The following is a 24,141-nucleotide window of genomic DNA, read 5'->3' on the forward strand; positions in this document are numbered from 1 at the left end:
CCTAGTTTAAAAGAAGTACCGTGTTCCTATAATAATTATATCTATGTTGATTAAAAATGTTTAAACACGTTTCATATCATTTTCCGTAAGAAAAAAATAGTTAATGACTCCGTTTAATCATCCGGTTTATATAGACAATTATTATCAAACAATGAAAACTCGTTTTATTTATATGAAAAGAGAACATTTTAAAAGAATTGTAAGTAAAAACACGTTAAAAATATTTGTTTTTATTAATAAATTATTTTAAGAAAATTAAACCTGACGCTTGCCTGCGCATGCGCAGTACGAATAGAGACGCTGCAAGCGAGGCCTATCAACAGCAAACTGTTCTTCTTTCTTCTTTTCTCAATGTCGTGCTAGTTTAAATAACACCTTGAATCCGAGAGGAAACGACAAACCGAAGTAATATGGAGATCGGAACTGAGATCAGCAAGAAAATACGGGTAAGCCGTTTACTATGCGTAGCCTTCGGCAGTGTTTAGCATGTTAGCTAACCTACAGCTGCGCTTAAAACGAATGTTTACTGTTAAGTGTCTGTTGTTGTTATTTGTTATACGCGTTTCTGTTTTATTAAATGTGTTTGGAGTGCTTTTTAACACAGTAAAGAGTTTTTGTTTATTGTTGTGTGTTCGGATATCAGTGATTTTCACTAAGTACCACAGTATTATTTAAAGGACGTTGGGAAAACTATGTATATGCTGTTAGATGAGCTTTCAGTGCCATGATGCGTTCTAAAATGCCATGTGATTGTCATTTGATGCCATTATCGGTACTGTTTTGGAAAGGTTAAAAGTGTATGTTAAGTAGTCATGAATCAGTGCAGATAAAGTTTTGTTTAGTCTTTCTCTCTTGTAATAACATAATTCTTGTTTTTCAGTCTGCTATCAAAGGAAAGTTGCAGGAACTCGGGGCTTATGTGGGTAAGAGCTCACAACAGATATGCATAATCTATTTTTATTCAACTGCACTGTTTTCACCACTTTTTAGTGTGCTTGTTGCATCAGAAACTAACAGGAAAGTCTTGTCACCTGCAAAAACAGGAAGTTCAGCAAACTTTATAAAGAATCAGATCACTTACAGCTGATGAACAATTGCAATTTTGCTTTTGGGCCTTGACTGACATTATAGAAACTTTATATTTGAATTGCAAAGTGTTTGCAGCACAGCTGCATACAATACGATATTGTAAAATGTAAAATTACAATATCTTGAATAAGCTACATGCAAAATAAGTAGTATAAAATTAAAAGAATAGGTCACTCAAAAATTAAAGTTTGCTGAAAATGTACTCACTCGCAGGCCATCCAAGATGTAGATACGTTTGTTTCTTAATCAGAACAGATTTGGAGAAATTTAAGTAAATGGGTGCCGTCAGAATGAGAGTCCAAACAGCTGATAAAAACATCGCAATAATATAATATAACAAGTAATCCACACCACTCCAGACAATCAATTAACATCTTATGAGAAGCTGAAATAATCAATCATAAAGATAGAGGACTCATATTTTAGCCAGAAGCAGCAAAGAGGTTAAAAACTCCTTGATGATGGATTTGTTTCTTACAAACACTCAGTTTTTCACTTCACAAGATGTTAAATGATGGACTGAAGTGGTGTGAATTACTTGTGGATTATTGTGATATTTTTATCAGCTGTTTGGACTTTAATTCTGACGGCACCCATTCACTGCAGAGGATCCGTTGGTGAGCAAGTAATGCAATGCTACATTTCTCCAAATCTGATGAAGAAACAAACTTAAAAAAAAAAAAAAAAAAAAAAAAAAAAACTTGGATGAACTGAAGGTGAAGGGTGAAGTTTAATAAACTATAAAAGCGACAGCTATATTTAAACCATAAGAAAAAATGATACACATTAGTTGTAATCCTTAATGTTCAGGGTTCATTTAAATTCAGAAGTAAGTTCTTCTGTTAATGCGTGTCTAAAATGATGTTGTATGGTAAACAGGAGCTCTATTAAATTATTTCTGCATTAATATGATGGTTCACTGGCCATGTTCAGATCAGATTAAACATGTTACCGTGTGTCTCTGTCAGACGAGGAGCTTCCGGATTACATCATGGTAATGGTGGCCAATAAGAAGAACCCGAAGCAGATGGCAGACGACCTGTCCTTGTTTCTAGGCAACAATACCATCAAGTTTACCGTATGGTAAGTGAAATTCTCCCTATCTACATTGTGATGTTTGTGGTTGGTAAGATTGTTTAATGTTTTTTTTTTTTCAAAGAAGTCTTTTCTGCTCACCAAGCCTGCGTTTATTTTAAATTGTATTAAAAAATACAATAAAATATGAAATATTATTACTATTTAAAATAACATTTTTTTTTTATTTGAATATTTTTAAAATGTAGTTTATTCCTGTGACACAAAGCTGACACATGATCCTTCGGAAATCATTTTAATATACTGATTTGCTGCTCAAGAAACATAATTATTATCAATTGCTGAAAACAGTTGTGCTGATAAAGTAAAAAACAATGAAGTAAAATGCTGTGTGTGTATGTTGTAGGTTACATGGTGTTTTGGACAAGCTACGATCGGTTGCAGTTGGTATGTTTCATGTTGGAGATCACGTTTATGTGTTTTTTGCATGTTATTGCTTCCTATAGTTTTACTGCATTTAATATTAAAATTAATAATACTATAACTCAATGTAGTAATTAAACATTGAAAGAAATTGTGGCCTATTGAATTGAAACTTTGAGTGATTCTGCCTGTTTAGTATTATTTTTAGATTTATTTATATAATACTATCATTTTGAATTAGCATTTATATCTATATTTTTTTAGTAATTTTGTTGTGTGCTTTAGTCATTTTTTTTTTTTTAAGTTTATGTATATTTAATTTATTTAATTTTAGTGTATGTTAACATTTTTTTAATTTTGTGTAAAGTTAGTTTACCAATATTTCTGGTTTTTGCAGAGCCCACATCTCTCCGTCCATCTGTTCTGCACTCTGAGACCAGCATCCCAGCAGAAACCAACAGGAGGGGGGCGGAGCCTCGTGCTCTTGCCGTTTCCAGCTCGCGCTCTGATAAGCTGGAGGGGCGTGTCTCGAGCTCCGCCCATGAAAACCGCACCAGGTATTTAATTCCCAGTGGAGCAGCAAATTGCAAATTTGACTTAAAGCGATACTTCGCCCAAAAATGAAAATTCTGTGATTTTAATTCTTATCCTCATGTCGTTCCAAACATGTAAGACCTTCGTTCATCTTTGAAACACAAATCAGGATGTTTTTGATGAAATCCAAGAGCAGAAATTGTTGAATAAAGTCGTTATTTTATTTTCTATGTGCACAAAAAGTATTCTCATAGCTTCTTAAAATTGAACCACTGATGTCACATGAACTATTTTAACGATGTCCTTACTACCTTTCTGGGCCTTGAACGTTTCAGTAGCATTGCTGTCTATGCAGAGTCAGAAAGCTCTTGGATATTATCAAAATTTGTGTTCTGAAGATGAACGAAGGTCTCATGGGTTTGGAATGACATGAGGGTGAATAATTAATGACAGAATTTTCATTTTTGGTTAAACTATCACTTTAATTGCAAGTACTGATTATTACAAGCTCACCAGTTTTTGTTTTATCTAGCAGGAGAAGCTCTTCTGAAAGACCCTCCAGACTCACATCTGCTGTCAAACCGCTGATGGAGGCATCAGCAGAAGCTGTGATTGACATCAAGCCCGATTTGGACGATGACCTCATTGGCTACGACCCCCTGGAGCAGAGCTTGACCTCTCAGGCTCTATACAGCCGCTCGACTGCGGTCAGGCCGCGGCCAGCGGTGGAGTCTTCAAGACAGACTCCAGATGCGTACAGGTCCTCAGATGTCACGAGAGGTCAGGAAAGGTCAGGTTCCAGCCATGGACGTGGCTACAGGAGCTCAGTGGAAAGCAGCAGGGTGAGTGAATTTCAGTGCATTGAAAGCATCAGTTCAGTCCATGATGCCGTAGCTCATCACCTCATTGAATGTCACTCATCTGGCAGGAATTGTCTCGGAAACGAAAGGCGCCCATGGCCAGTTCGGTGGTTCGGGTTCACAGAGGTCATGAACGTGGACAGGAGAGTGACGATCTGAATGAAGAAGAGGATGAAGATGATGAGGACTACGGTCTTGCCAGCAAAGTGTCTCTGCCATCGAAACCTGAGCGCAAGTATGTCGTTCTCTGAAATAATGGAAACAATATTTGTAAAATGTGATTATTAATAATTGATTTTTTTTTTTTTACTCCTCCCATAAATAATTTGGTGTTTTGTGTGTTTCAGACCTTCCCTTCCACCAGCCAAACAAGCCAACAAAAATCTCATCCTTAAAGCAATCTCAGAAGCTCAGGAATCCATCAACAAGACCACAACATACACAGGTTCAACATATGCATTTCATATTATAATTAATAATAACAATTATTTAACAGTGTAGTTATTGACGGAGCCATACGCATGACATGGAGGAAAAAAATGATTGAAGATAGAATATTTTTAAAATTATTGCAGCGTGGGATTATTGTAGTTAATTAAAGCTGAAAAATAAAACTGTTTAAAAAAAATAATATAATTATGTAATTTAAAAATATAATTTATAGTTACCAAGGCAAAATGACTTATTTTAATTTAGTATTTAAATTAGGTAATTTAATTATTTTTTTTTGTTTGGTTTAGTAATTTGAATTCTTTAACTTGATGTACCAAAATAACTAAAACTGAAATAAAATTAACTATTATATATTATATATATATATATATATATATATATATATATATATATATATATATATATAAAACTATACATTATATAACATAAACAAACAAACAAAAAACAAACCTTTAAAAGTGGCAAAAAAAAACCTAAAAAGCATTAACTAAAATGATTCAAAATATGAACTATATACAATAAAACTATAACAGTATCTTGATACTGAAATAAAAACGAGGGAATGAAGTTGTGGAAATTAATTCTCAGTTCATGGCCATAAATTAACTAAAATGAGGGTACAAATTGGTGGCCGCAATACATATATTGTTGTCAGCATATCATGTGTGGGGTTTATGAGTTATTAAATATTGAATTGTAATGTGACCTGACAGGATTCAAACTTGGGTCGGCGTGAGCACAGTTGTGCTATATGTCTGGGCACTAACCGTAAGGTTATTGACGCCGATAGTTTTTATAAATTTACTGCTAGTAATTTACGTGCTTCAGCCTAAATTTAAGTCTCGTTTAGAGTAGTATTTTTCATCTAATCTTTGTTTATTTCAGCTTTATTTCAGCTAACAGAAATGTTTTTAATAGTTGTTGTTTTAGTTTATGATAACCCTGGTTATGTTTTTTACGTCCAGTTCCTCAGCGGCAGACGGTTCCTGTAGCACCAAGAACGCGTTTGGCGAGTGACGAGATGAATAATGCTGCAGTACGACTGGTCCAAGAGCACTTGCACGCACTCACACCACAGGAGACACTGCACAATAGTGAGCACATGTTGCTTAAAGAAATATTTTTTTTTTTGATAAAAGGAACAAGACATCAAACTACAAATGTATTTCTTTTCTGTTTTTCAGCACAATCCGTAGCATTAGCATCTCGTCTGCAGTTGGAGCTTCCGGAAGAGGACAGCCGAGAGCAGCTCAGTGAATACCGTGAGGAATATCACCTTATTATTTGAATATACACTATAATTTAAAAGTTTGGGGTCAGTATACTTTTTAAAAAGTAAAAAAAGCTTCTATTAATCAAAGAATCATAACGTAAACGCTAACGTATAATATAAAAATATGAATTCGCACAAGTGTTTTCGACATTAATAATCATAAATGTTTCTTGAGCATCAAATCAGCATATTAGAATGATTCTGAAGGATCATGTGACACTGAAGACTGGAGTAATGATGCTGAAAATTTAGCTTTGCATCACAGGAATAAATTACATTTTAAAATATATTCAAATAGAAGTCAGTTATTTTAAACTGTAAAAATATTTCACAATATTTCTGCTTTAACTGTATTTTTTTTAACAAATAAATGCAACCTTTATTGAGCATAAGAGACTTCTTTGAAAAACGTAATTGTTACCGACCCCAAACTTTTGAAGACCAGTCGTGTCCTTACTCAAATTATGTTTTTATTTTAATTCAGAGCTTCAGGTTTTGGAGGCGGCGAGGCTCAATGCTCTGGACACGCGTTCATTCATCATGAGGAAACCAGAGCTTGAACAGACTCCACCAGTCAGGAGCAGACTTAGCGCTGTCAATCAAACCGAAGACCCGCCCATCGCATCCCGAATGGTGCAGGCCAGGTATGACAGTGTTTTCAAGCAAAAACAATGTTGAGATCCATATTTTTATGCATATGCACTACCATGCAAAAGTTTGGGGGTTTTTTAACAGAAAAAAAAGACTTTTCTGCTCGCCAAGGCTGTATTCATTTACTATTTGTATTCTGTATTCTGTTTACTATTTGAAATATATTTTAAGATACAATTTATTCCTGTGATGCAAAGCTGAATTTTCAGCATCATTACTCCAGTATTCATTGTCTTATGCTGTTCTTCTGCAGAGAGAGAGCGGAGATCGCAGAAGCAGCAAGTCCAAAGTTCATCGTGACATTAGATGGAGTTCCCAGTCCGTTAGCAAACCGCACTGATCAGGAGATGGAGCCTGAGGAAGAGTTCAATACGACCCCTGACCTTCCAGAAAATAACGGACCCAAACCTGCCGTCCACCTCAGACTCGGCACAGACTTTTTAAACACTGGTGGTAAGATGAAGATTATTATGTTTATGTATATATGTAACGATACAGTTATTTTTCTGAAAAATTTAACCTGTTGTAGCTGTAGTGAATATTCCTTTCTAATTTCCCCTGCTCACTCTCAATCTGTCTTTCTCCTGCAGGCAGAGAGTTAGATGAGGTGGAGGACATGGACGTAGAACCGGTTCAGGCTAAACGACAGAAACTTCCAGAACGCTGCAAGTTTTGGCCTGCGTGCAAGAGCGGAGACGATTGTCTGTACCATCATCCCAACACACAGTGCAAGTGAGAACATATTACCAGCCTTTGACTGAACAAACTCAATATAAACCCTATATAAAACACAGCATGTTGGACTAGTCAACCAGCAACTAACTAGTCTTTTTACTTGGTTATTTTAATTCTATTCTGTTTATTAACTTTTTATATTATTATTTATTTTTAATTTTTTGCAACTTGGACTAGTCCGTTGTTGGTTGTTTTCTTTCACTTTTTTATTTTATGATGTTCTATTCATTTTTTTTTTTTTTTTATTTACTTTTCCTTTGTTTAACTTGAACTGACTATGGAACTGACTAGTGTTTTTTTTATATGTATATATGTGTATATATGTGTGTGTGTGTGTATATATATATATATATATATATATATATATATATATATATATATTTTTTTTTAATATATATGTATATATGTATGTATATTTTAAGAAATATATTTAAAAAAATGATTAACTTTTTTTCTATTCTTATTTATTTAATACTTTGATTTATTTTTATTTTTTTGTAACTTGGAATAAAAAAGAAAATCAGTTGTTCATTTTAAGTTACAAAATAAGTCAAAAATAGCATAAAATAGAAAAAGAAAACGGATAAATCAGCTGTTGGTTTTTACAAGTTACAAAAAGGAAAAATAAATGATAAAATCAATCAATAAATAGAATAAAACAACTAATTTTATTTTTTTATTTTATTCTTATTGATTTATTTTATTATTTACTTTTCCTTTTTTGTAAGTAGTATTTTTTTTTTTTTAAATATGCTATTCTAATTAATTTTTTTTCTTTTTTGTAACATGTAATGACCAACAACTGTTTATTTTTTTCTGTTCTATTTTATTTAATTACTCTTTTTTTTTTTTTTTTTTTTTTTTTTTTGGTAATTTAAAATGAATAAAGAAAATTAGCTGTTGCTCATTTAAATGTACAAAAAAAGGAAAAATAAGGCAAAAAATAGAATAAAATAGAAAAAGAAAACAGACAAATCAATTGTTGGTTTTAACAAGTTATTAGAAGGAAAAGTAAATAATAAAATGAATCAATAAATAGAATAAAGAAAATTAGTTGTTCATTTTATTGTAATTATTAATTGATTTTATTATTTTCTTTATTTTTTTTAAATTATTATTTTTATTATTGAAAAATTCATAATAAATGAGTAATTTGAGACATATGTTCTCATGTAGTCCTGCATATGATGTAAATGTTGTTGTATTGGTTCTGTTGCAGAATATTTCCCAACTGTAAATTTGGCAACAAGTGTCTGTTCATTCATCCAAACTGTAAATTTGATGCCAAGTGCACCAAAGCAGACTGTCCGTTCACACACGTCAGCCGCAGACTCAACGGCAACCCTACAAGAGCAGGTGTGTAAGACGAAATTACACATTACAAATGTGTTTGAAACAGCCACTGACATTTGACCTGTGACCTCTGACCTCACAGAACCAGCTCCACCCAGCACCGTGTGCCATTTCTTCCCAGAGTGTAAAAAGCTGGACTGTCCGTTCTACCACCCTAAAGTGAGTTTTATATCAGCGCAGTTGTTTTTGTGGAGTTTAACAACTTCAACAGTCTCTGAAATGTCAAATAAAAACCTAAATCAAGCAAAAAATCTCATATAGAGATTTAACAATAACTTTTTTTTTTGCAGCCGTGTAGATTTGCGGCGCAGTGCAAGCGAGCGGGTTGTACTTTCTACCATCCAACTGTGGCCGTGCCACCCAGAAGTGCTCTGAAATGGACCAAAACACAAAGCAGGTACCACAAACTCACAAACGACTGCAGCGACACATTTATAATGTACTTGTAAATCGAACTCCTGTGAAGAGCAATTGTCTGTTTCTTTCCCACAGTTGAGAAACACTGAAGTGAACGATCACAGCCGAGCTGCAGCTTTCTACGGTTCATGTAGAGCTTTCTTTTATGACATCATTCTGATTATTTTTGTTGTGCTTTTAAGTTTTTTTTTGACTAATTTTTAAAACAAATGAGTTTTATAAATTGCAAGTTTCTGTAAGTTGTTTACAGAATATCTGTAGTGTATTAAATGTCAATGATACACACACATGAATGTTGTCTTTACTCTGTAAATATGGGGTAGTAGCTATTCACTAGATATTCACTGAATTTACAATTCAACTTGAAAGCCAAAGTGTGAGGCAAACATTGCGAGTCAGAGATTTTTTATTTTTCAGTCTAGAGTTCATGATCTTCAGGGTGGTAAAGTTCACTCATCAAACGGTAAATGTACGACGGAGCGTTTCCACCGATGTTTGAGATGAAGAGCGTGATGAGCTCTGGAGGAACGTAGTCGAAGACCGGACAGTGAGCGTTGACCTTAGACAAGATCTCACCTGGAATCAGCAAACAGAAATTCATTACAAATATGTTGCTCGACACCTTAACAGAATGACTGCTAATGCAAAAAAAGTAAAAGTAGTTATTGTGAAGCAGAATTACACAAATTGTCCATAAACTGTGTAGACAGGGTTCGTACAAAAATGTAAATAAAATTCCAGGACTTTTTCAAGCACTACTTTTTGGATTTTCAAGTACTTTAATCGGAGATCTTGCTTATCAACACAAAACCCTTTTCTTTATAAAAATAAATAAACAGATAAATATTCTAATAAAATAATCAACAAAAATAAAGCACATTATTACTAAAGTATTAATTTTCTTAAGAGATTTGTACTTGTGTATACTTTTTTTTTTTTTTTTTTTTTCTTTTTGTTTTTATAACTGTACTGCCTTAATGGTTTGTTTTTTAACTGTTTAAGAAAAAAAAAACGACGAAAAAAGATTTGTGGAATCGCTCCGTAATGCTAATCTGAAACAAATGATTCGCCATAAGAGTTCCAAAGTCCCGAACTGAATCAAATGATTCGCGATCCGTGCTCCAAAGTTGCGATCTAAACAATGCTTCGCGAACCATTGTTTCAGATCAGGACTCGGATCGCGGATTGTGAATCATTTGATTTAGATCGGAACTTCAAATCACGTATCGTGAATCATTTGATTTAAATCATTCAATTCCCAAAATGATTCACGAACACATTCCGACCGAAATCAAATGATTCGCTGTACAAGCTCTAAAGTCCCGATCTGAATCAAATGATTTGTGATTTGCGAAGTTCCAATCTAATTCAAATGATTTGCCATACATGATTTAAAGTCCTGATCTAAGACAAATGATTCGCGAACCCCCTCCGAAGTCCCGATCGAAATCAAATTATTTATGATTTGCAAAGTTCCGATCTAAATCAAATTATTCGCGATCCATGTTTTTAAGTCCCGATCTGAAACAATTCAAGTACTTCAAGCAATTTAAGCATAAGTACAAATCCTGTGTAGAAGAGTTTGTTTCTGCATCAGAACAGATTTGTATCCTCCGTAGCGAATAGGAAAGCTGTAAATCACTGCATAAAAAGGAGTAAAACGTTGCTGTGTGACATTACCTTCAGTAAAGGGAAGCACTTCGTGTGGAGAAACAAATTTATGAAACGTGTCCTCCTCATTAGGAAACTACAACAGCAAAGATGCAAGTTAAACCTCACAAGAAGCATTCACAATATCTTATCTACTGACTTTAATTTTATTAAATCATGCAAGCGTGATTGCACGGGGTGTCAGATACCTGCGGCGAGAGCTTGAACATGGGAGCACAGACGATGAGAGGCGTCGAATGATGTTTGGCAGCCAGAGCCAATGTGTGTGTGCCGTTAACCGCCCGCAGACCCCCGTTAGCCAGGACCGTCTGTGTGCCGATGATCACCTGAACAACACATATCAGGTATTTAATCGCATTTGAATCATTCATCAAGAAACTAGAGTCTGTGTGTGACTAACATGAAACAAAAACAGTGTTTTAAAATATATGAAAACATGGGTGATTTGAGATAATTCATCAATTTAGAATATTAAATCAGAGTATCAGTTCATTAATTCACCTTGTTTACTCTTGACATTACAGCAAAAATAGCTGCGTCTGGGATGACCGTTGTCTCAATGTCCTCTTTGGAAAGACTTGTGGCCATTTCATGCCCCTGATGGACAAAAAAAAAAAATTGAGTTTAGTCAAGGGATCTTACCATTTACAACACCACTTAATAACACCAAATAAAAACCAAAACCAATATGAAGTTAAACTCTTAAAATGTTCATATAAAGCTTTTTATAAAATAGAACTAATAATAATAATAGAAATAAATAGAAATAATACTATTTAATACTATTAATACAATTTGTTGTATTTAAATATTATTTATAAAAAACTTTTTTGATCCACTTCAGATGTTGACTACTATATAATATGTATTTATCAATAATAATAATAATAATAATAAACAATAATATTAACAGGTTTCATTATTTCATTTTAAATGTAGTATAATTACCTGTATTTAATTATTATTATTATTATTATTAATAAAATTAAATAGTAAAATCTTATATTATGCATTTATTAATAATGATAAAAAATAAATAACTATAATAAAATGTTAAACAATTGCACTGCTTATTACTACAGTATCATTTTTTAATGTTATTATCTATTAAATATATTAATGTTAAATAATGTTTAATAATTACATAAATAGGCTTTTTTATTATTAACTTATGTAGTTAATAATAATAACAAGAAGAAGATGATGTTAAAACATTACAATTATTAAACTGTTATTTAATAATTATAATATTATCCTAACGTCAGTAATATTACATACTTTTTAAACATAACAGTGTTACTCATTCTTGGCTATCCATTCTGCTATTTGCAAGTAATGAGATGTGTTTTTAAAAAAACAAAAAAATTGAGAAAAATCGCCTTTAAAGTTGTCCAAATTAAGTTTTTAGCAATGCATATTACTAATCAAAAATTAGGTTTTGATATATTTACAGTAGGAAATTTACAAAACACCTTCACAGAACATGATCTTTACTTAATCTCCTAATGATTTTTGGCATAAAAGAAAAATCAATCATTTTGACCCATACAATGTATTGTCCAGGGTCACATATGTACTCACTTGACAGAAGGGCGCACACTCTGCAACGATGACGTGAAATTTGCGTTTCCGTGCCGCGTCTTTCAAGAAAGCTTCCACTGTTCTGGAGCGGCCGATGGTCATGATGACCTCGTTGGAGTGGATGTGTTCCAGCGCCTGCATGGAGATGTTGTCTGTGGTGCCCTCTAACAATCACAGGCATATTTAGCATTACAAGAATATATAAAAATAAGATACTAGATGAAGGAATCTATGGATTCTCACCCAGTTCTGTCAGCAGCTCGTTGATGGCTTCAATGACGTTGGCTTTGAGGTGAGCAAAGTGCTGTCTGAAGTTGTCCTCGCTGGATCCTCCAGACGTCAGCAGCTTGTGCAGAGACTCCTGCTGATCCGTTTCTTCACTGCTGCCTCTGGACCTGAGGAGAAACACATAATATCCAGATGATTCAGTTCTATCATTATTTACTCACTGTCATGTACCTGCTAATATTTGTCAGTTTTAAAATCTTAAATCTACTTTAAATGTAACATTTAAAAAACTGCATGTTTCTTGCGGAGGAATACTGTTATCGTCGTTACGTGAGTTGTGCTTCGGTTCTATAATGCGCGGATGAATCTGATGGCTTGAGGAGCGCGCTGTGCTCATGATTACTAATAATCGCTTAAGCAGTCACTAATAACATCAAAACTCAACCGATAACGTAAGAAAGATGGATATCCAAAACATATGTCGTATAAGCAGGTAAGTAACTTACATTTCGCGGTTGTTTTGACGTGTTGAATTCACTTGTTTTAAAATAACGTTACAAACGTTTGTCAACTCAGACGTTAAAATTACCCATAGCTTTTCATATCAGATAACGATGGAAATTATCACTTGGAAACAGTATTTCTAGGCAAACAGACCTAAACTGTATGATTCAGATTTAGAGATAGTCATGGTAAACCAATATAAACACTGTTTAAATCTAGTAAATTTAGTTTATGAGTCTGGCTTCCGGTGTTACGGTTTAACTGGTGACCAACTTACTGGTTCAGGTCACTGATCTATATATAATGAAAAGCTGCAAATTAGTGCTGCACTTTGTAACGTGTTACATTGTGGCTTTTTTATTGATTTTTTTTTAAACAGTACGATCATTTAGCCTACATGTCCACAGCGAGTACTTGAATATATTCACCAACAGAAAACAAGGTTTATGTCATACTTTCAGAATTATTCTGCTAGTGAACACAAGTCACAATGTAACACGTCACAAGTCTCCGAAGTATTTCTACGAGAAAAACGGCAAAACAACGTGGAAATAACGTCAAGTTTTTATATTAAGTAAAGGAGACATCAGCTAGTCTCTGAAGAAACTGTACCATGTTTTTACTGTAGTAAATAAAGTTTAACGATAGCGTTTGTAATTAAACCACAGTAGCCACAAATTTACAGTTGTCTGAGACTCCATGAAAGGTACTTTAACATCATAAACCATAAAATGTAATATACTTTTGCTTTAATATTAGTTTTTATAACAAGTAAACACAGGTCACAAGTTTAAACGGGCATATTTTCTTGATTCAGCCAGTCGCATAATTTTAGCTGTACAAAACAGCTTGTTTTGCTGCTTGATATTACAAATTGGTGTGTTTTACCATATTATTTTAATATATTATCTTAATTATGAGCACACTGGTTTGTAGTGCAAACAGTTTTACGGTTTTCTGCACTTCGATATTATTCTCGTTATTTCGCTATAGCGGATAAAGAACCGGAAGTCTCACCTATAGGCTTACTTCAGCATTGAAAAAAAGGTGGGTAGTTTCCCCGGGAGTGTAAAAAAAAAAAATATATACAATGGAGGTACAAGTAGACAAATAGATGATACAACCGCCGTTTCCAGGTGTTTGTACTACAAAGGAAACAGTCTGGTATCTCTACTGATATTGTAACCCCTTAAAAAATGAGTAATAGTTCCAAAAGACACCACTGACCTAAAAAAGGAAATCTGGAAATATTCAGGCAATCAATTTGATTTGAATGAAACGCTTCTCTAGTGGCTCCCTCTAGTGAACAGCATTAGTATTACAGACCTCATCTGTCATCTGTCACAGTGCTGAAATTTGTTTGGCTGCTGTTTGTTCTTTTAACTGAGTGATATTTAAAGAAATGTTAGCTTGTGTACCAAAGATAATGAATACAAAGTTTCCGTTTTATGGATTATACAGTTTTCATTCACTTGTTTAAGTTGAATATATTAGTGGGAGAGGGAATAAAATTATAAGGGTGAATTTGGATAAAGCATGGGTGTCTCACCTCGCATATTCTTCTCGGATGATTTTCAGCACCCTGCGGACCATGTTACCGACGGTGGTCTCAGACGGCTGTGCTGCTGTCATTCGCCTGCCCTCCTTTCGTATGATTTCCATCAGCTCACCTGGAGAAAAAAAAAACACACCTTAGACTTCAAGATCCTGTAAACTACAGGGTGTCAAATTGGGGTCGAACCCTACAGAGCCACAAGGAAGCGCTAGGGGGTTTGTAAGGAAATTCTGAGAAAACCAGTGTTAAAAAAAACATAAAGACAAAAAAATAAATAAATAAATAAACAAAAATAAATAATAATAGAAATAAGATTAAAATAATTATTAATTATTAAATAAATTGTATAAAAAATTATATATATATATAAAATAAATACATTATTAAATAATGAAAATAGATTTAAATAATAATTGAAATAAACAAAACACCTTAAAATAAACAAAATGTACATTAAAATAATAAAATATGGTATTAAAATAACATTTAGATTGAAAAATGTAAAATATATTTAAATAATACATTTTATTAAAATTTAGAAAACAAAATAAAAATGATATTAAAAGAATAATTAACATAAACATAAAATAGAAAAATAATGACATTAAAATAAAATTATAAACATATACTGAAATAAATAATGAAAATAGTTGATTACAACTATTAACATGATTACCATAAATATATTAAAGTAAAAGTTAAAAATATAACAGTACTTTAATACGTAGAAAAAACTTCAGGTAAATAATGGGAAAAACATGTAACTTAATAGTAAAATAACAAAATGACTGAAATAATAATTAAAATAAAAATATATAAACAAAAAAACGTAAAATAAATAATATGGTATTAAAATAACATTTCGATTTTGAAAATTGATTTTCAAAAACATTTAGATTTAGAAAACAAAATAATTAAAATTGCCAAAATTAATATTAAAATGAAGATAAAATGAATATAAAAATAATGATATTTAAATAAAAATTACATTTAAATTAAAATGATAAAAATATATTGAAATAATTAATGAAAATAACAACTATTAAAATGATTGAATGATTACCATAAATATATTAAAGTGAATATTTTTTACTTAACAAACAACAGTACTTTAATAAGTAGAAGAAAAAACTTACAGTAACTAATGGGAAAAAAAACTATGTAACTTAATAGGAAAATAACAAAATACATTAATAAATAATGAAAATATATTGAAATAATAATTAAAATAAAAACATAAAAAACAAATAAAATGTAGATTAAAATAATATGGTATTAAGATAAATAATATTTAGATTAAAATGACTTAAAATGACTTAACAAATAAACAACACATATAACAGTACAGTACTACCTAATGACAAAACAATGTAACCTAACAGGAAAATAATAGAGGAGATTCACAATATTAATTTATTTTTCACAATATTAACTGGATCTCTTTACAAGCAAATATATAGCTGCCTTTCATTTTTAGGTTGGAGGTTCCCACACCAGGATGATCATAATTGGAAGATTAAAGATTGAAAAGCTCTGCTGTAAACACACGCACATGTCCTACTAAACAGTCAGACATAAGGAATGATGCAACTCAAGTCGTGCATCAAGCAATACAGGACGAGCATCTGGACCAGCGCTCGGGTTCTCATTTCGAACAGCGGACAGCGCTCTGGTTCTGATCCGATCTCGAGTTCTTACTCACCGGCGTTGCCCCAGCGGGCCTGCGCGGTGATTCTGCGGAGTAAAGAGGTCGTTTCTCGGGCAGTTTCCGCGGAGCCCCGGAGGGATCCTGCCCCGCTGCCGCATCGCTTCAGCTCGGACAGAAACGACTCGATGCGCTCGGACAGATCCGTCTCTTTATCCGCACCGGGCATTTTCACTGGTGTCTCAGTAAAGCGCTGATTCAGACCGAGTTTCTCCCTTTTCTTCTGACAGCTTAAACACTCGCGGAACCAGACACAAACCTCCTCCGGGTCATGAATGCGGCTCTTCTTCTGTTATTTAACTGCGATCAGGACTGTGCTGTAACAGCCCCACCAACCGTCCATCCACATCAATACTATTTTCTGTAATGCTGTTGAATAGATGTGACACCCACGAAGTAGCCTATTAAAATACTTTGCATAATTCTCTGTACACTATTTAGCATTTTAATTCATTACCAGTCAAAAGTTTTTGAGCAGTAAGATTTTTAGGAAAGTTTCTGTTCACCAAACCTGCACTTATTTGATCCAAAATACAGCAAAAGCAGTAATATTGTTGTGAAATATTTTTTACTATTTAAAATAATTGCTTTCTATCTGCATATATTTTAAAATATAATTTATTCCTTTGAGCAAAGCTAAATTTTGAACATCATTACTCCAGTCACAGTGTCACTACCAGTCAAAAGTTTTTGAACAGTACGATTTTTAGTTATCTTTTTTTTATGTCTCTTTTGCTCACCAAGCATTACAGAAAAACAGTAAAATATTTTTACTATTTAAAATAACTTTTCTATCTGCATATATTTTAAAATATAATTTATTCCTTTGAGCAAAGCTACATTTTGAACATCATTACTCCAGTCACAGTGTCACTACCAGTCAAAAGTTTTTGAACGGTACGATTTTTAGTTATCTTTTTTTTATGTCTCTTTTGCTCAACAAGCATTACAGAAAAACAGTAAAATTTTAAAATATTTTTACTATTTAAAATAACTTTTCTATTTGAATACATTTTTAAAATGTAATTTATTCTTGTGATTTCAAAGCTGAATATATTAGCATCATTACTCCAGTCACATAATCCTTCAGAAACCATTCTAATATGCTGATTTGCTGTTCAAGAAACGTTTATCATGATTATTATTATTATTATTGTCAATATTTAAAACAGTAGAGTACATTTTTTCAGGATTTTTGATGTATAGAAAGATCCTAAGATCAACATTTATCTGAAATAAAAAGCTTTTGTAACATTATACACTATACCATTCAAAAGCTTGCAGTCAGTATATATATATATATATATTGGAAAGAAATATGCTTTAAATTGATTATATAAATATGTAAATTATAGATATTTATGTTACAAAAGATTTCTATTTCAGATAAATGCTGTTCTTCTGAACTTTCTATTCATCAAAGAAACCTGAAAAAATTGTACTGTGCTGTTTTCAACAAAGTAATAATAAAAAATGTATATATTTTTGAGCAGCAAATCAGAATATTAGAATGATTTCTGAAGGATTATGTGACTGGAGTAATGATGCTAATAAATTCAGCTTTGAAATCACAAGAATAAATTATATTTTAAGAAGTATTCAAATAGAAAAGTTATTTTAAATAGTAAAAATATTTAAAGTTTTTACTATTTTTCTGTAATGGTTGGTGAGCAAAAGAGACATAAAAAAGATAATTAAAAATCGTACTGTTCAAAAACTTTTGACTGGTAGTGTATATGCACTGTTATGGCTAGTTCATGATCGTTATTCATGATCGTTCATGGTTAGGATGATTTTTTTAATGTTTCAATGCTCACCCTCACTGTCAAAAACGCAGTAAAAAAACTAATATTTTGAAATAATATAGTAATTTAAAATAGCTGTTTTCTATGTCAATATATTTTAAAATGTAATTTATTTTTGTGATGCAAAGCAAAGTTTTTTTTAGCATCATTACTCCAGTCTTCAGTGTCACATGATCCTTTAGAATCATTTTAAGTGCTTTTATTAATGTTATTCCTCCTTGTATTAATTAAAATAACTTGCTGCATTTAAATTTCAGCATTTCCACTGCGTAGCCTTTTAGAATATTATGCAAACTTAAAATATTTTGTCTTACTAAGATAATGATTAAATGATAATGAAAGAAATCTGCTTTGTGCTGTAACAAATTTCATTTGTTAATAACTCACAAACACTCAAGATACTTTACTAACAATTTTTATTGAATGACAAGCCAATTATATTTCCGAAATCCACTTTCACCAAAATTAATCAGAATCAAAACATTGCTGTTGAAAATGATTGAACACTGGAGCAAAAAAAATTAAACCACTGGCAGCAAATAATAATAATAATAAATCTAATCCACCCAGGACAAGTGTAACCACTATTCCATAAAAGCATTTGAAAAGAGAAGGTGAAAAATTAAAGTCTAGTTTGTTCCGTCAAACACGGTTAGATTGTGTAGCAAATCAAACCAGAATTAATGGAGCAGCGATGGCATTTATGCACCTTTAACCTCAGGCCCACTGCAGGAGTTCTGTTGGATTGAACATTTACTCAGTCTGTGGAGAAACTAACAACTAACAATCAACAAATAAAGACTTTAATCACAGATGAACTCTCACTTTCCCAAAATAAGTGAACTAAAAAGAGATTCTGCCCCACAAAATAAAACAGCTTAAAAATTAGTACATTTCTCAAAGTCAGAATGATATACGACAGCGCTGATGTGCGATCGCTCTCTCTTCACTTGCAGTGAGTGGGACTTCATTTTGATAAAATGGCTTTGCATTACCAAACATAAGTCTTTATAGAAATAATATAGACAGCTAAACACATCAGTCGTGAGAAACAATCATTCTATCCTTCCAAATAATAGGTGCAACAGATTACAGTAATTAACACACACACACATTCAATGACCACAAAGTTTCTCACAGGAGCGTATCATTTATCAGTTATAGGGGCTTGTGCTGTCATTTAGTATAAATACAAGAAAACAAAGCAAAAAAATTGAAAAACTGGGTGTTTTTTTTTCCAAATGATATTGAACAAGCTTGTATCAAAAATGTACACGCACTGAAAGACAATTTGGCCGCCAAGCATCAATCGCTTCCCAGAGAATTCCCTGATGCACGTCCACTCCCGATAAACTTCAGGTCACCCGCGGCGAGCGGAATAATTCGCCGAGGCAAAGCAAAATGTCAGGGGCCGGAGGTTCTGATGTCAGGAAGAAGTTCTGGGTCCCTGATTGTTCAGGCAGATTTTACTCAATCAGCTTCTTGGCCTTGAAGAAGCGCCGCAGGTAGAAGACCTGCCACGTGGCCAGACCGATCAGACAGCACATGGAGAAGATGCTGAAGTACAGCACGCGCGTGTTGGTGGACTCTGCAAAACACGACACAACGTCAGAGCTCATGTTTAGCGGATGCTTTTATCTGCTTGGGGCTGGAATTAAATTTCACTGGGATGTTTTGTTGCTTCTTACCATTAGTATCTCTCATCTCCTCCTCTCTCTTCTTCATATAGGCAAAGTCATTGACAATAGACTCAGAAAGATCCTCCAGCCGACGGAGCTCCACCTCCAAGGGCTTGAGCTTCTCCACCTTGGCAATCTGAACAAATGAAGAATAACTTCAGACTGACTAACCAAAACAGCTGCAAACCTGCCTGTAACAGTAGGTGTAGATAATTTTGAAATGCAATGTATACTATTGTTCTGGGATTGGTATGGTTTGTTTTTAAAGAAATTATTACTTTTATTGAGCAAGGATGCATTAATATATTAGTTTTTTTTTTTTAACTTAGTAGTCAAAGAAACCTATAAAAAATATATCATGTTCTACAAAATCGTAACTATTTTCAACACTGATAATAATAAGAAATGTTTCTTGAGCAGCAAATCACCACATTAGAATGAAATCTGTAGGTTCAGTAATGGCAAAATGACAATTAATTTCCTTAACAGATTAGCATTTGTGTACTTTCTTAGTTTTTTATTCTTTGTTTTGTTTTTATAACTGTATTGCCTTAATGGTTTGATGTTTTCTACTGCTTAAGAAAAAAATCTGAGAAAAAGATTCGTGAAATTGCTGCGAAATCTTGATCTGAAATAAATGATTTACCATAAATGCTCCGAAGTCCCGAACTGAATCAGATGATTCGCAAACCACCCTCATTTCAGATCAGGACTTGGAGTGTGGCGCGCAAATCATTTGATTTAGATCTGAACTTAAAATCGCGTATCGTGAATCATTTGATTTGAATTATTTAATTTGCGAAATGAGTCACTAATCTGTTCCAATCGGAATCAAATGATTCACGTTCCGCTCTCCGAAGTTCCGATTTGAATAATGATTCGTTAACCATCACTTCACATCAGGACTCGGAGTGTGAATCACGAATCATTTGATTTGAATCATTCAATTCACGAAATAAGTCACTAACCCATTCTGATCTAAATAAAATTATTGACGATCAACGCTCCAAAGGTACAATTGGAATAATGATTCGTGAACCATCATTTCAGATCAGGACTCAGAGCACGTATTGCAAATTGATTTGAATCATTCAACTGAATCAAAAAATGATTCACAAACCCGTTCTGATCTAAATCAAATGATCTGCGATACACACTCTGAAGTCCTGATCTGAATCAAATGATTTGCGATTTGCGAAGTTCCGATCTAAATCAAATGATTCACGAGACATGATTTGAAGTCCACATCTGAAACAAATGATTTGCGAGAGCCGTTTCACCCATCACTACTTGCGAAAATTAATGGCTATTTTAATTTGACCTGGTTTTTGCTAGTGAATCGCTTGAAATGAATGATTGAAGTCATGAGTTTGAATCAATCTGAGTGGTTCCAGTGTAAATGACTCAGTTCATTTGTTTCTCTTTTTGCGTCTTCAGCCATGACATTGTCATTGTCAGACATCGTCAGAACTACTACTGGCTTAGCTCGCTAGTTTTATGACATTAACTGAAATAAGCGAAAAGGGTGTGATGCTTTTAGTGTGAAAAGATACAAAAATTGAACACCTATTTAATAGATACATTGTCTTTTAATAATTCAAGTTTTTTTCCAAGTACCTCAGGAATGTTGCTATTTTCAAGGGTTTTCCAGGCCTTAAATTTCAAAAAGGAAATTTCAAGCACCTTGTATGAACCCTCGATCAAGTGATAGTGAAGACTGGAGTAATGATGCTGAAAATTCAGCTTTACCATTACAGGAATAAATTACATTTTAAAATATATTCAAATAAAAAAAGAACTGTTTTGAATAGTAATAATATTGCAAAATTTTACAGCATTTTTGATCAAATAAATAAATCCTAAATGCATCCTTGGTGAGTATAAGAGACTACTTTATTTAAAAAAACCTGATCTTAAACTTTTGAGAAACTATTAAGCATGAGAAAACAATGCGAACAAACCTCTTCGTAATTTTTGGCCTCAACACCGTGCTTCATGTCCAAGTTGACCTGTTGGTCCGGTACTCTTCCAATTCCTAAACCGAAAGAAAAACGTAAAAATAACATGAATTCAGAATTCATAGAGTACATCGAAGCTGATGTAGAATCAGATTTGTGTTTATCTACCATCATAATAGCACTTTAAGCTGAACATATGTCAGCCAAGATGCTATGTTTTTATCAAAAAGTCTGCAGATGTGTCAAAAAAACTCACCCATAGGTGACTTGCTCTCAAAGCACACCTCAAACATGTCATAGTCTTCTGTGGTGAAGGCAAACTTGCCTTTGGTTGCATCTTCTTTCACATAGAGAATGTGTCCGGAGGAGTCTGTGATCTAACGCAGTCACAACATTGGATATTCAGTGAATGCTAAACAGATAAACAGCTATATGTCTATTATAAAGAAGGCTAATAATAGGCTAATTCAATTATTTTATGCAACAATGTTTAGGTGCATCTTAATCCACATATACTTTCTCAATATGTGAGTGTGCAAGTAAGACTGACGTGTTACAACTAGAGTGAATGAGATACGAGGAAAACATACAAACCACATTCACGTTTATTCTTTACGCGCTTTATGTTGCTGAATAAAGACATAACTTCATTTACATGACTCATTTGATTAATTTAGCCAACTGAATGTTATTAAAAACGAACTAAAATAAATCAAATCACCGTCCAACCAGGAAGCGCCGTGTAGCACTAACATAAGGCCCTGCGTTTAAACTCACAGAACCGCTACAATCATCACGAATGATCTGAAAACTGTAAACAAACGTAACGTAATAGTTGTTTATAACCGTAACGACCGTTTGTGCGAATATTTAAATCGTTAATCCGGTAGATGTGTGGCGTGACGTCACCTTCAGGTTGGTTTTCGTGTTGGGCTGCTCGCTGATCTCGTATTCTCCGGTAACGAGCACGTCTTTGTGGATCTCCTCCCGTAGACACTTTCTGCTGCGCACCGGTAGGTAGAATGAGATCGACACGACGGACTGAACCACAAACAACAGTGAGAGCGAGAGCGAAAGCACACGGAACCGCGCCATGACGAGCTGATCGCTCCACTACTGCAGGCCCGGGTCGAGCTGCGCACTGCGCATGCGTTCTGACTCCGCGCATGCGCACTTCCTCTGCGATTCGCTGTGAGTCTAGAGCGCCAGCTCGTGGAGACGCAGGGTATAGCACAGACTTTTTTAGAACACGTTGCACACGAAAGTTTGGTTCTTTTACTTTTTGTGAAGTTTTTTTTTATATTTAAATTTTTAACACCTGATCAGGTAACTTTAACCCTTAAGCTCTCCTTAAGCTCTCCAGCTGACCCCACTGGACTTTTCCTTATTTTTTAAAAAATGTTCCCTTCATCTCAGGGGCATGAGACTCTGTGACCTTTCCTAAATAATCAATCTAAAAACACACACACAAAAAAAATCCGGACTTGATTCGGTTGTTCTAAAGGTGTGTAAACAAAAATTTACCGTTCAGTCTCCTTGGGGTCAGATTGACCCCACGTTGAAAATGAATGGGGAAAGTGAAAAAAACTTTTTTTTTCAGTTCGTTTGTCCAAAAAAAAGTAGTAAATCCAGTTTAAATCTGAAATAATTTACAATTAAATAAAGGCCTGGTCCTAGAGCATAAACTCAAAGTGGAACGAACTTTCTATCTCACACACACGCGCGCACACACGTTTGTTTTTGTGAATTGTGGGGACTTTCCATAGACTTCTATAGATTTTATACTGACCAAATGATATTATCTATCCCCTAACCCAACCCTAACCCTAAAAACCCTTAAAGTAATTTCCTTAACATTTTACCACAGGCCGGTCCCCACAATGTCAAAAATTTCAGGTTTTACTATCCTTGTGGGGACATTTAGTCCCCACAATGTAGCAAAAACAAGTACACACACACCCTCAAACACACACATGTGTGTGACTGCAACAGGGAACATCATTATAGAAATTGGCATATAAAATCAACAAATCTGGTATAAATCTGAAAATTCACATACATAAATGAAGGACTGGTACTAGAGCACAAATGCAACATGAAACAAACATGTTCACTCACTCACACACACACACATGTTTGTTTTTGTGAATTGTGGGGACTTTCCATAGACTTCTATAGATTTTATACTGACTAAACGATATTGTCTATCCCCTAACCCAACCCTAAAAACCTAGCCCTCACAGAAAACATGTTTGCATCGTTACATTTTCAGATAAACATCATTTACTATTTTTAATCATTTTTTAACCGGCCTGCGGTCCCCACAATGTCAAAAATTTCAAGTTTTACTATCTTTGTGGGGACATTTGGTCCCCACAATGTAGCAAAAACAAGCACACACACCACATACACACCATATACACACACATATACACATATACACCACACAGACACCACATACACGTACAACACTACACAAACACACCACATACCAACCCCCACCCCACCCCAAACACACACACACACTCCACACACACACACACAGAGAAAGAGAGAGAGAAAGAGGAAAAAAGTGCTAATGAAGGAAAGATGAAAGACCAACAACAAATTCTACTTTTTGACAAAAATACAA

General features: G+C 33.7%; 3 protein-coding genes across 4 annotated transcripts; 1 reads left to right on the forward strand and 2 right to left on the reverse strand.

The window, feature by feature from the left end:
• Positions 1-269: 269 nt before the first annotated feature.
• On the forward strand, positions 270-9,031 carry zc3h14 (zinc finger CCCH-type containing 14). 2 transcript variants are annotated; one of them, XM_051139264.1, is made up of 17 exons: positions 270-446; positions 881-923; positions 2,058-2,172; positions 2,531-2,571; positions 2,945-3,104; positions 3,617-3,923; positions 4,010-4,176; positions 4,289-4,386; positions 5,360-5,488; positions 5,579-5,656; positions 6,152-6,311; positions 6,572-6,771; positions 6,909-7,050; positions 8,273-8,409; positions 8,489-8,565; positions 8,697-8,803; positions 8,899-9,031. In XM_051139264.1, exons 1-17 carry the CDS (start codon positions 411-413, stop codon positions 8,900-8,902), a joined length of 2,001 nt encoding a protein of 666 aa, XP_050995221.1. In that variant the 5' UTR covers positions 270-410; the 3' UTR covers positions 8,903-9,031. The 2 variants fall into 2 exon arrangements, with proteins under 2 accessions (XP_050995221.1, XP_050995220.1); XM_051139263.1 differs by having other exon boundaries at positions 271-446; positions 3,614-3,923; positions 8,899-9,030.
• On the reverse strand, positions 8,999-16,352 carry eif2b2 (eukaryotic translation initiation factor 2B, subunit 2 beta). Its single transcript, XM_051139265.1, has 8 exons — positions 16,065-16,352; positions 14,357-14,477; positions 12,319-12,470; positions 12,076-12,239; positions 10,996-11,091; positions 10,683-10,820; positions 10,504-10,570; positions 8,999-9,399 (listed from the first exon to the last, which is right to left on the reverse strand). The coding sequence occupies exons 1-8, from the start codon at positions 16,234-16,236 to the stop codon at positions 9,242-9,244; spliced, it is 1,068 nt and encodes a 355-aa protein (XP_050995222.1). The 5' UTR covers positions 16,237-16,352; the 3' UTR covers positions 8,999-9,241.
• Positions 16,353-18,271: 1,919 nt separating this feature from the next.
• Positions 18,272-22,663, reverse strand: tmed10 (transmembrane p24 trafficking protein 10). The gene is made up of 5 exons (XM_051139298.1): positions 22,419-22,663; positions 21,766-21,886; positions 21,513-21,586; positions 19,561-19,687; positions 18,272-19,460 (listed from the first exon to the last, which is right to left on the reverse strand). The coding sequence occupies exons 1-5, from the start codon at positions 22,602-22,604 to the stop codon at positions 19,339-19,341; spliced, it is 630 nt and encodes a 209-aa protein (XP_050995255.1). The 5' UTR covers positions 22,605-22,663; the 3' UTR covers positions 18,272-19,338.
• Between the last annotated feature and the right edge of the window lie 1,478 nt (positions 22,664-24,141).

The sequence above is a fragment of the Labeo rohita genome, chromosome 20 (assembly GCF_022985175.1).
Source record: "Labeo rohita strain BAU-BD-2019 chromosome 20, IGBB_LRoh.1.0, whole genome shotgun sequence".
In the NCBI taxonomy this organism is placed as follows: domain Eukaryota; kingdom Metazoa; phylum Chordata; class Actinopteri; order Cypriniformes; family Cyprinidae; genus Labeo; species Labeo rohita.

What these genes read in the sequence shown, in the direction of transcription:
- tmed10 (XM_051139298.1), bottom strand. Translation starts at nt 22,604, where the DNA reads ATGGCGCGGTTCCGTGTGCTTTCGCTCTCGCTCTCACTGTTGTTTGTG. An exon ending in ACACGAAAACCAACCTGAAG is followed by an intron (nt 21,887 to 22,418) that starts GTGACGTCACGC and finishes TGACTGCGTTAG; the next exon opens with ATCACAGACTCCTCCGGACA. An exon ending in AGGCCAAAAATTACGAAGAG is followed by an intron (nt 19,688 to 21,512) that starts GTTTGTTCGCAT and finishes TCATTTGTTCAG; the next exon opens with ATTGCCAAGGTGGAGAAGCT.
- zc3h14 (XM_051139263.1), top strand. Translation starts at nt 411, where the DNA reads ATGGAGATCGGAACTGAGATCAGCAAGAAAATACGG. An exon ending in CAAGACCACAACATACACAG is followed by an intron (nt 4,387 to 5,359) that starts GTTCAACATATG and finishes TTTTACGTCCAG; the next exon opens with TTCCTCAGCGGCAGACGGTT. An exon ending in GTCCGTTCTACCACCCTAAA is followed by an intron (nt 8,566 to 8,696) that starts GTGAGTTTTATA and finishes TTTTTTTTGCAG; the next exon opens with CCGTGTAGATTTGCGGCGCA.
- eif2b2 (XM_051139265.1), bottom strand. Translation starts at nt 16,236, where the DNA reads ATGCCCGGTGCGGATAAAGAGACGGATCTGTCCGAGCGCATCGAGTCG. An exon ending in ATCCGAGAAGAATATGCGAG is followed by an intron (nt 12,471 to 14,356) that starts GTGAGACACCCA and finishes GTTTCTCCTCAG; the next exon opens with GTCCAGAGGCAGCAGTGAAG. An exon ending in CGAGCTGCTGACAGAACTGG is followed by an intron (nt 12,240 to 12,318) that starts GTGAGAATCCAT and finishes TGTGATTGTTAG; the next exon opens with AGGGCACCACAGACAACATC.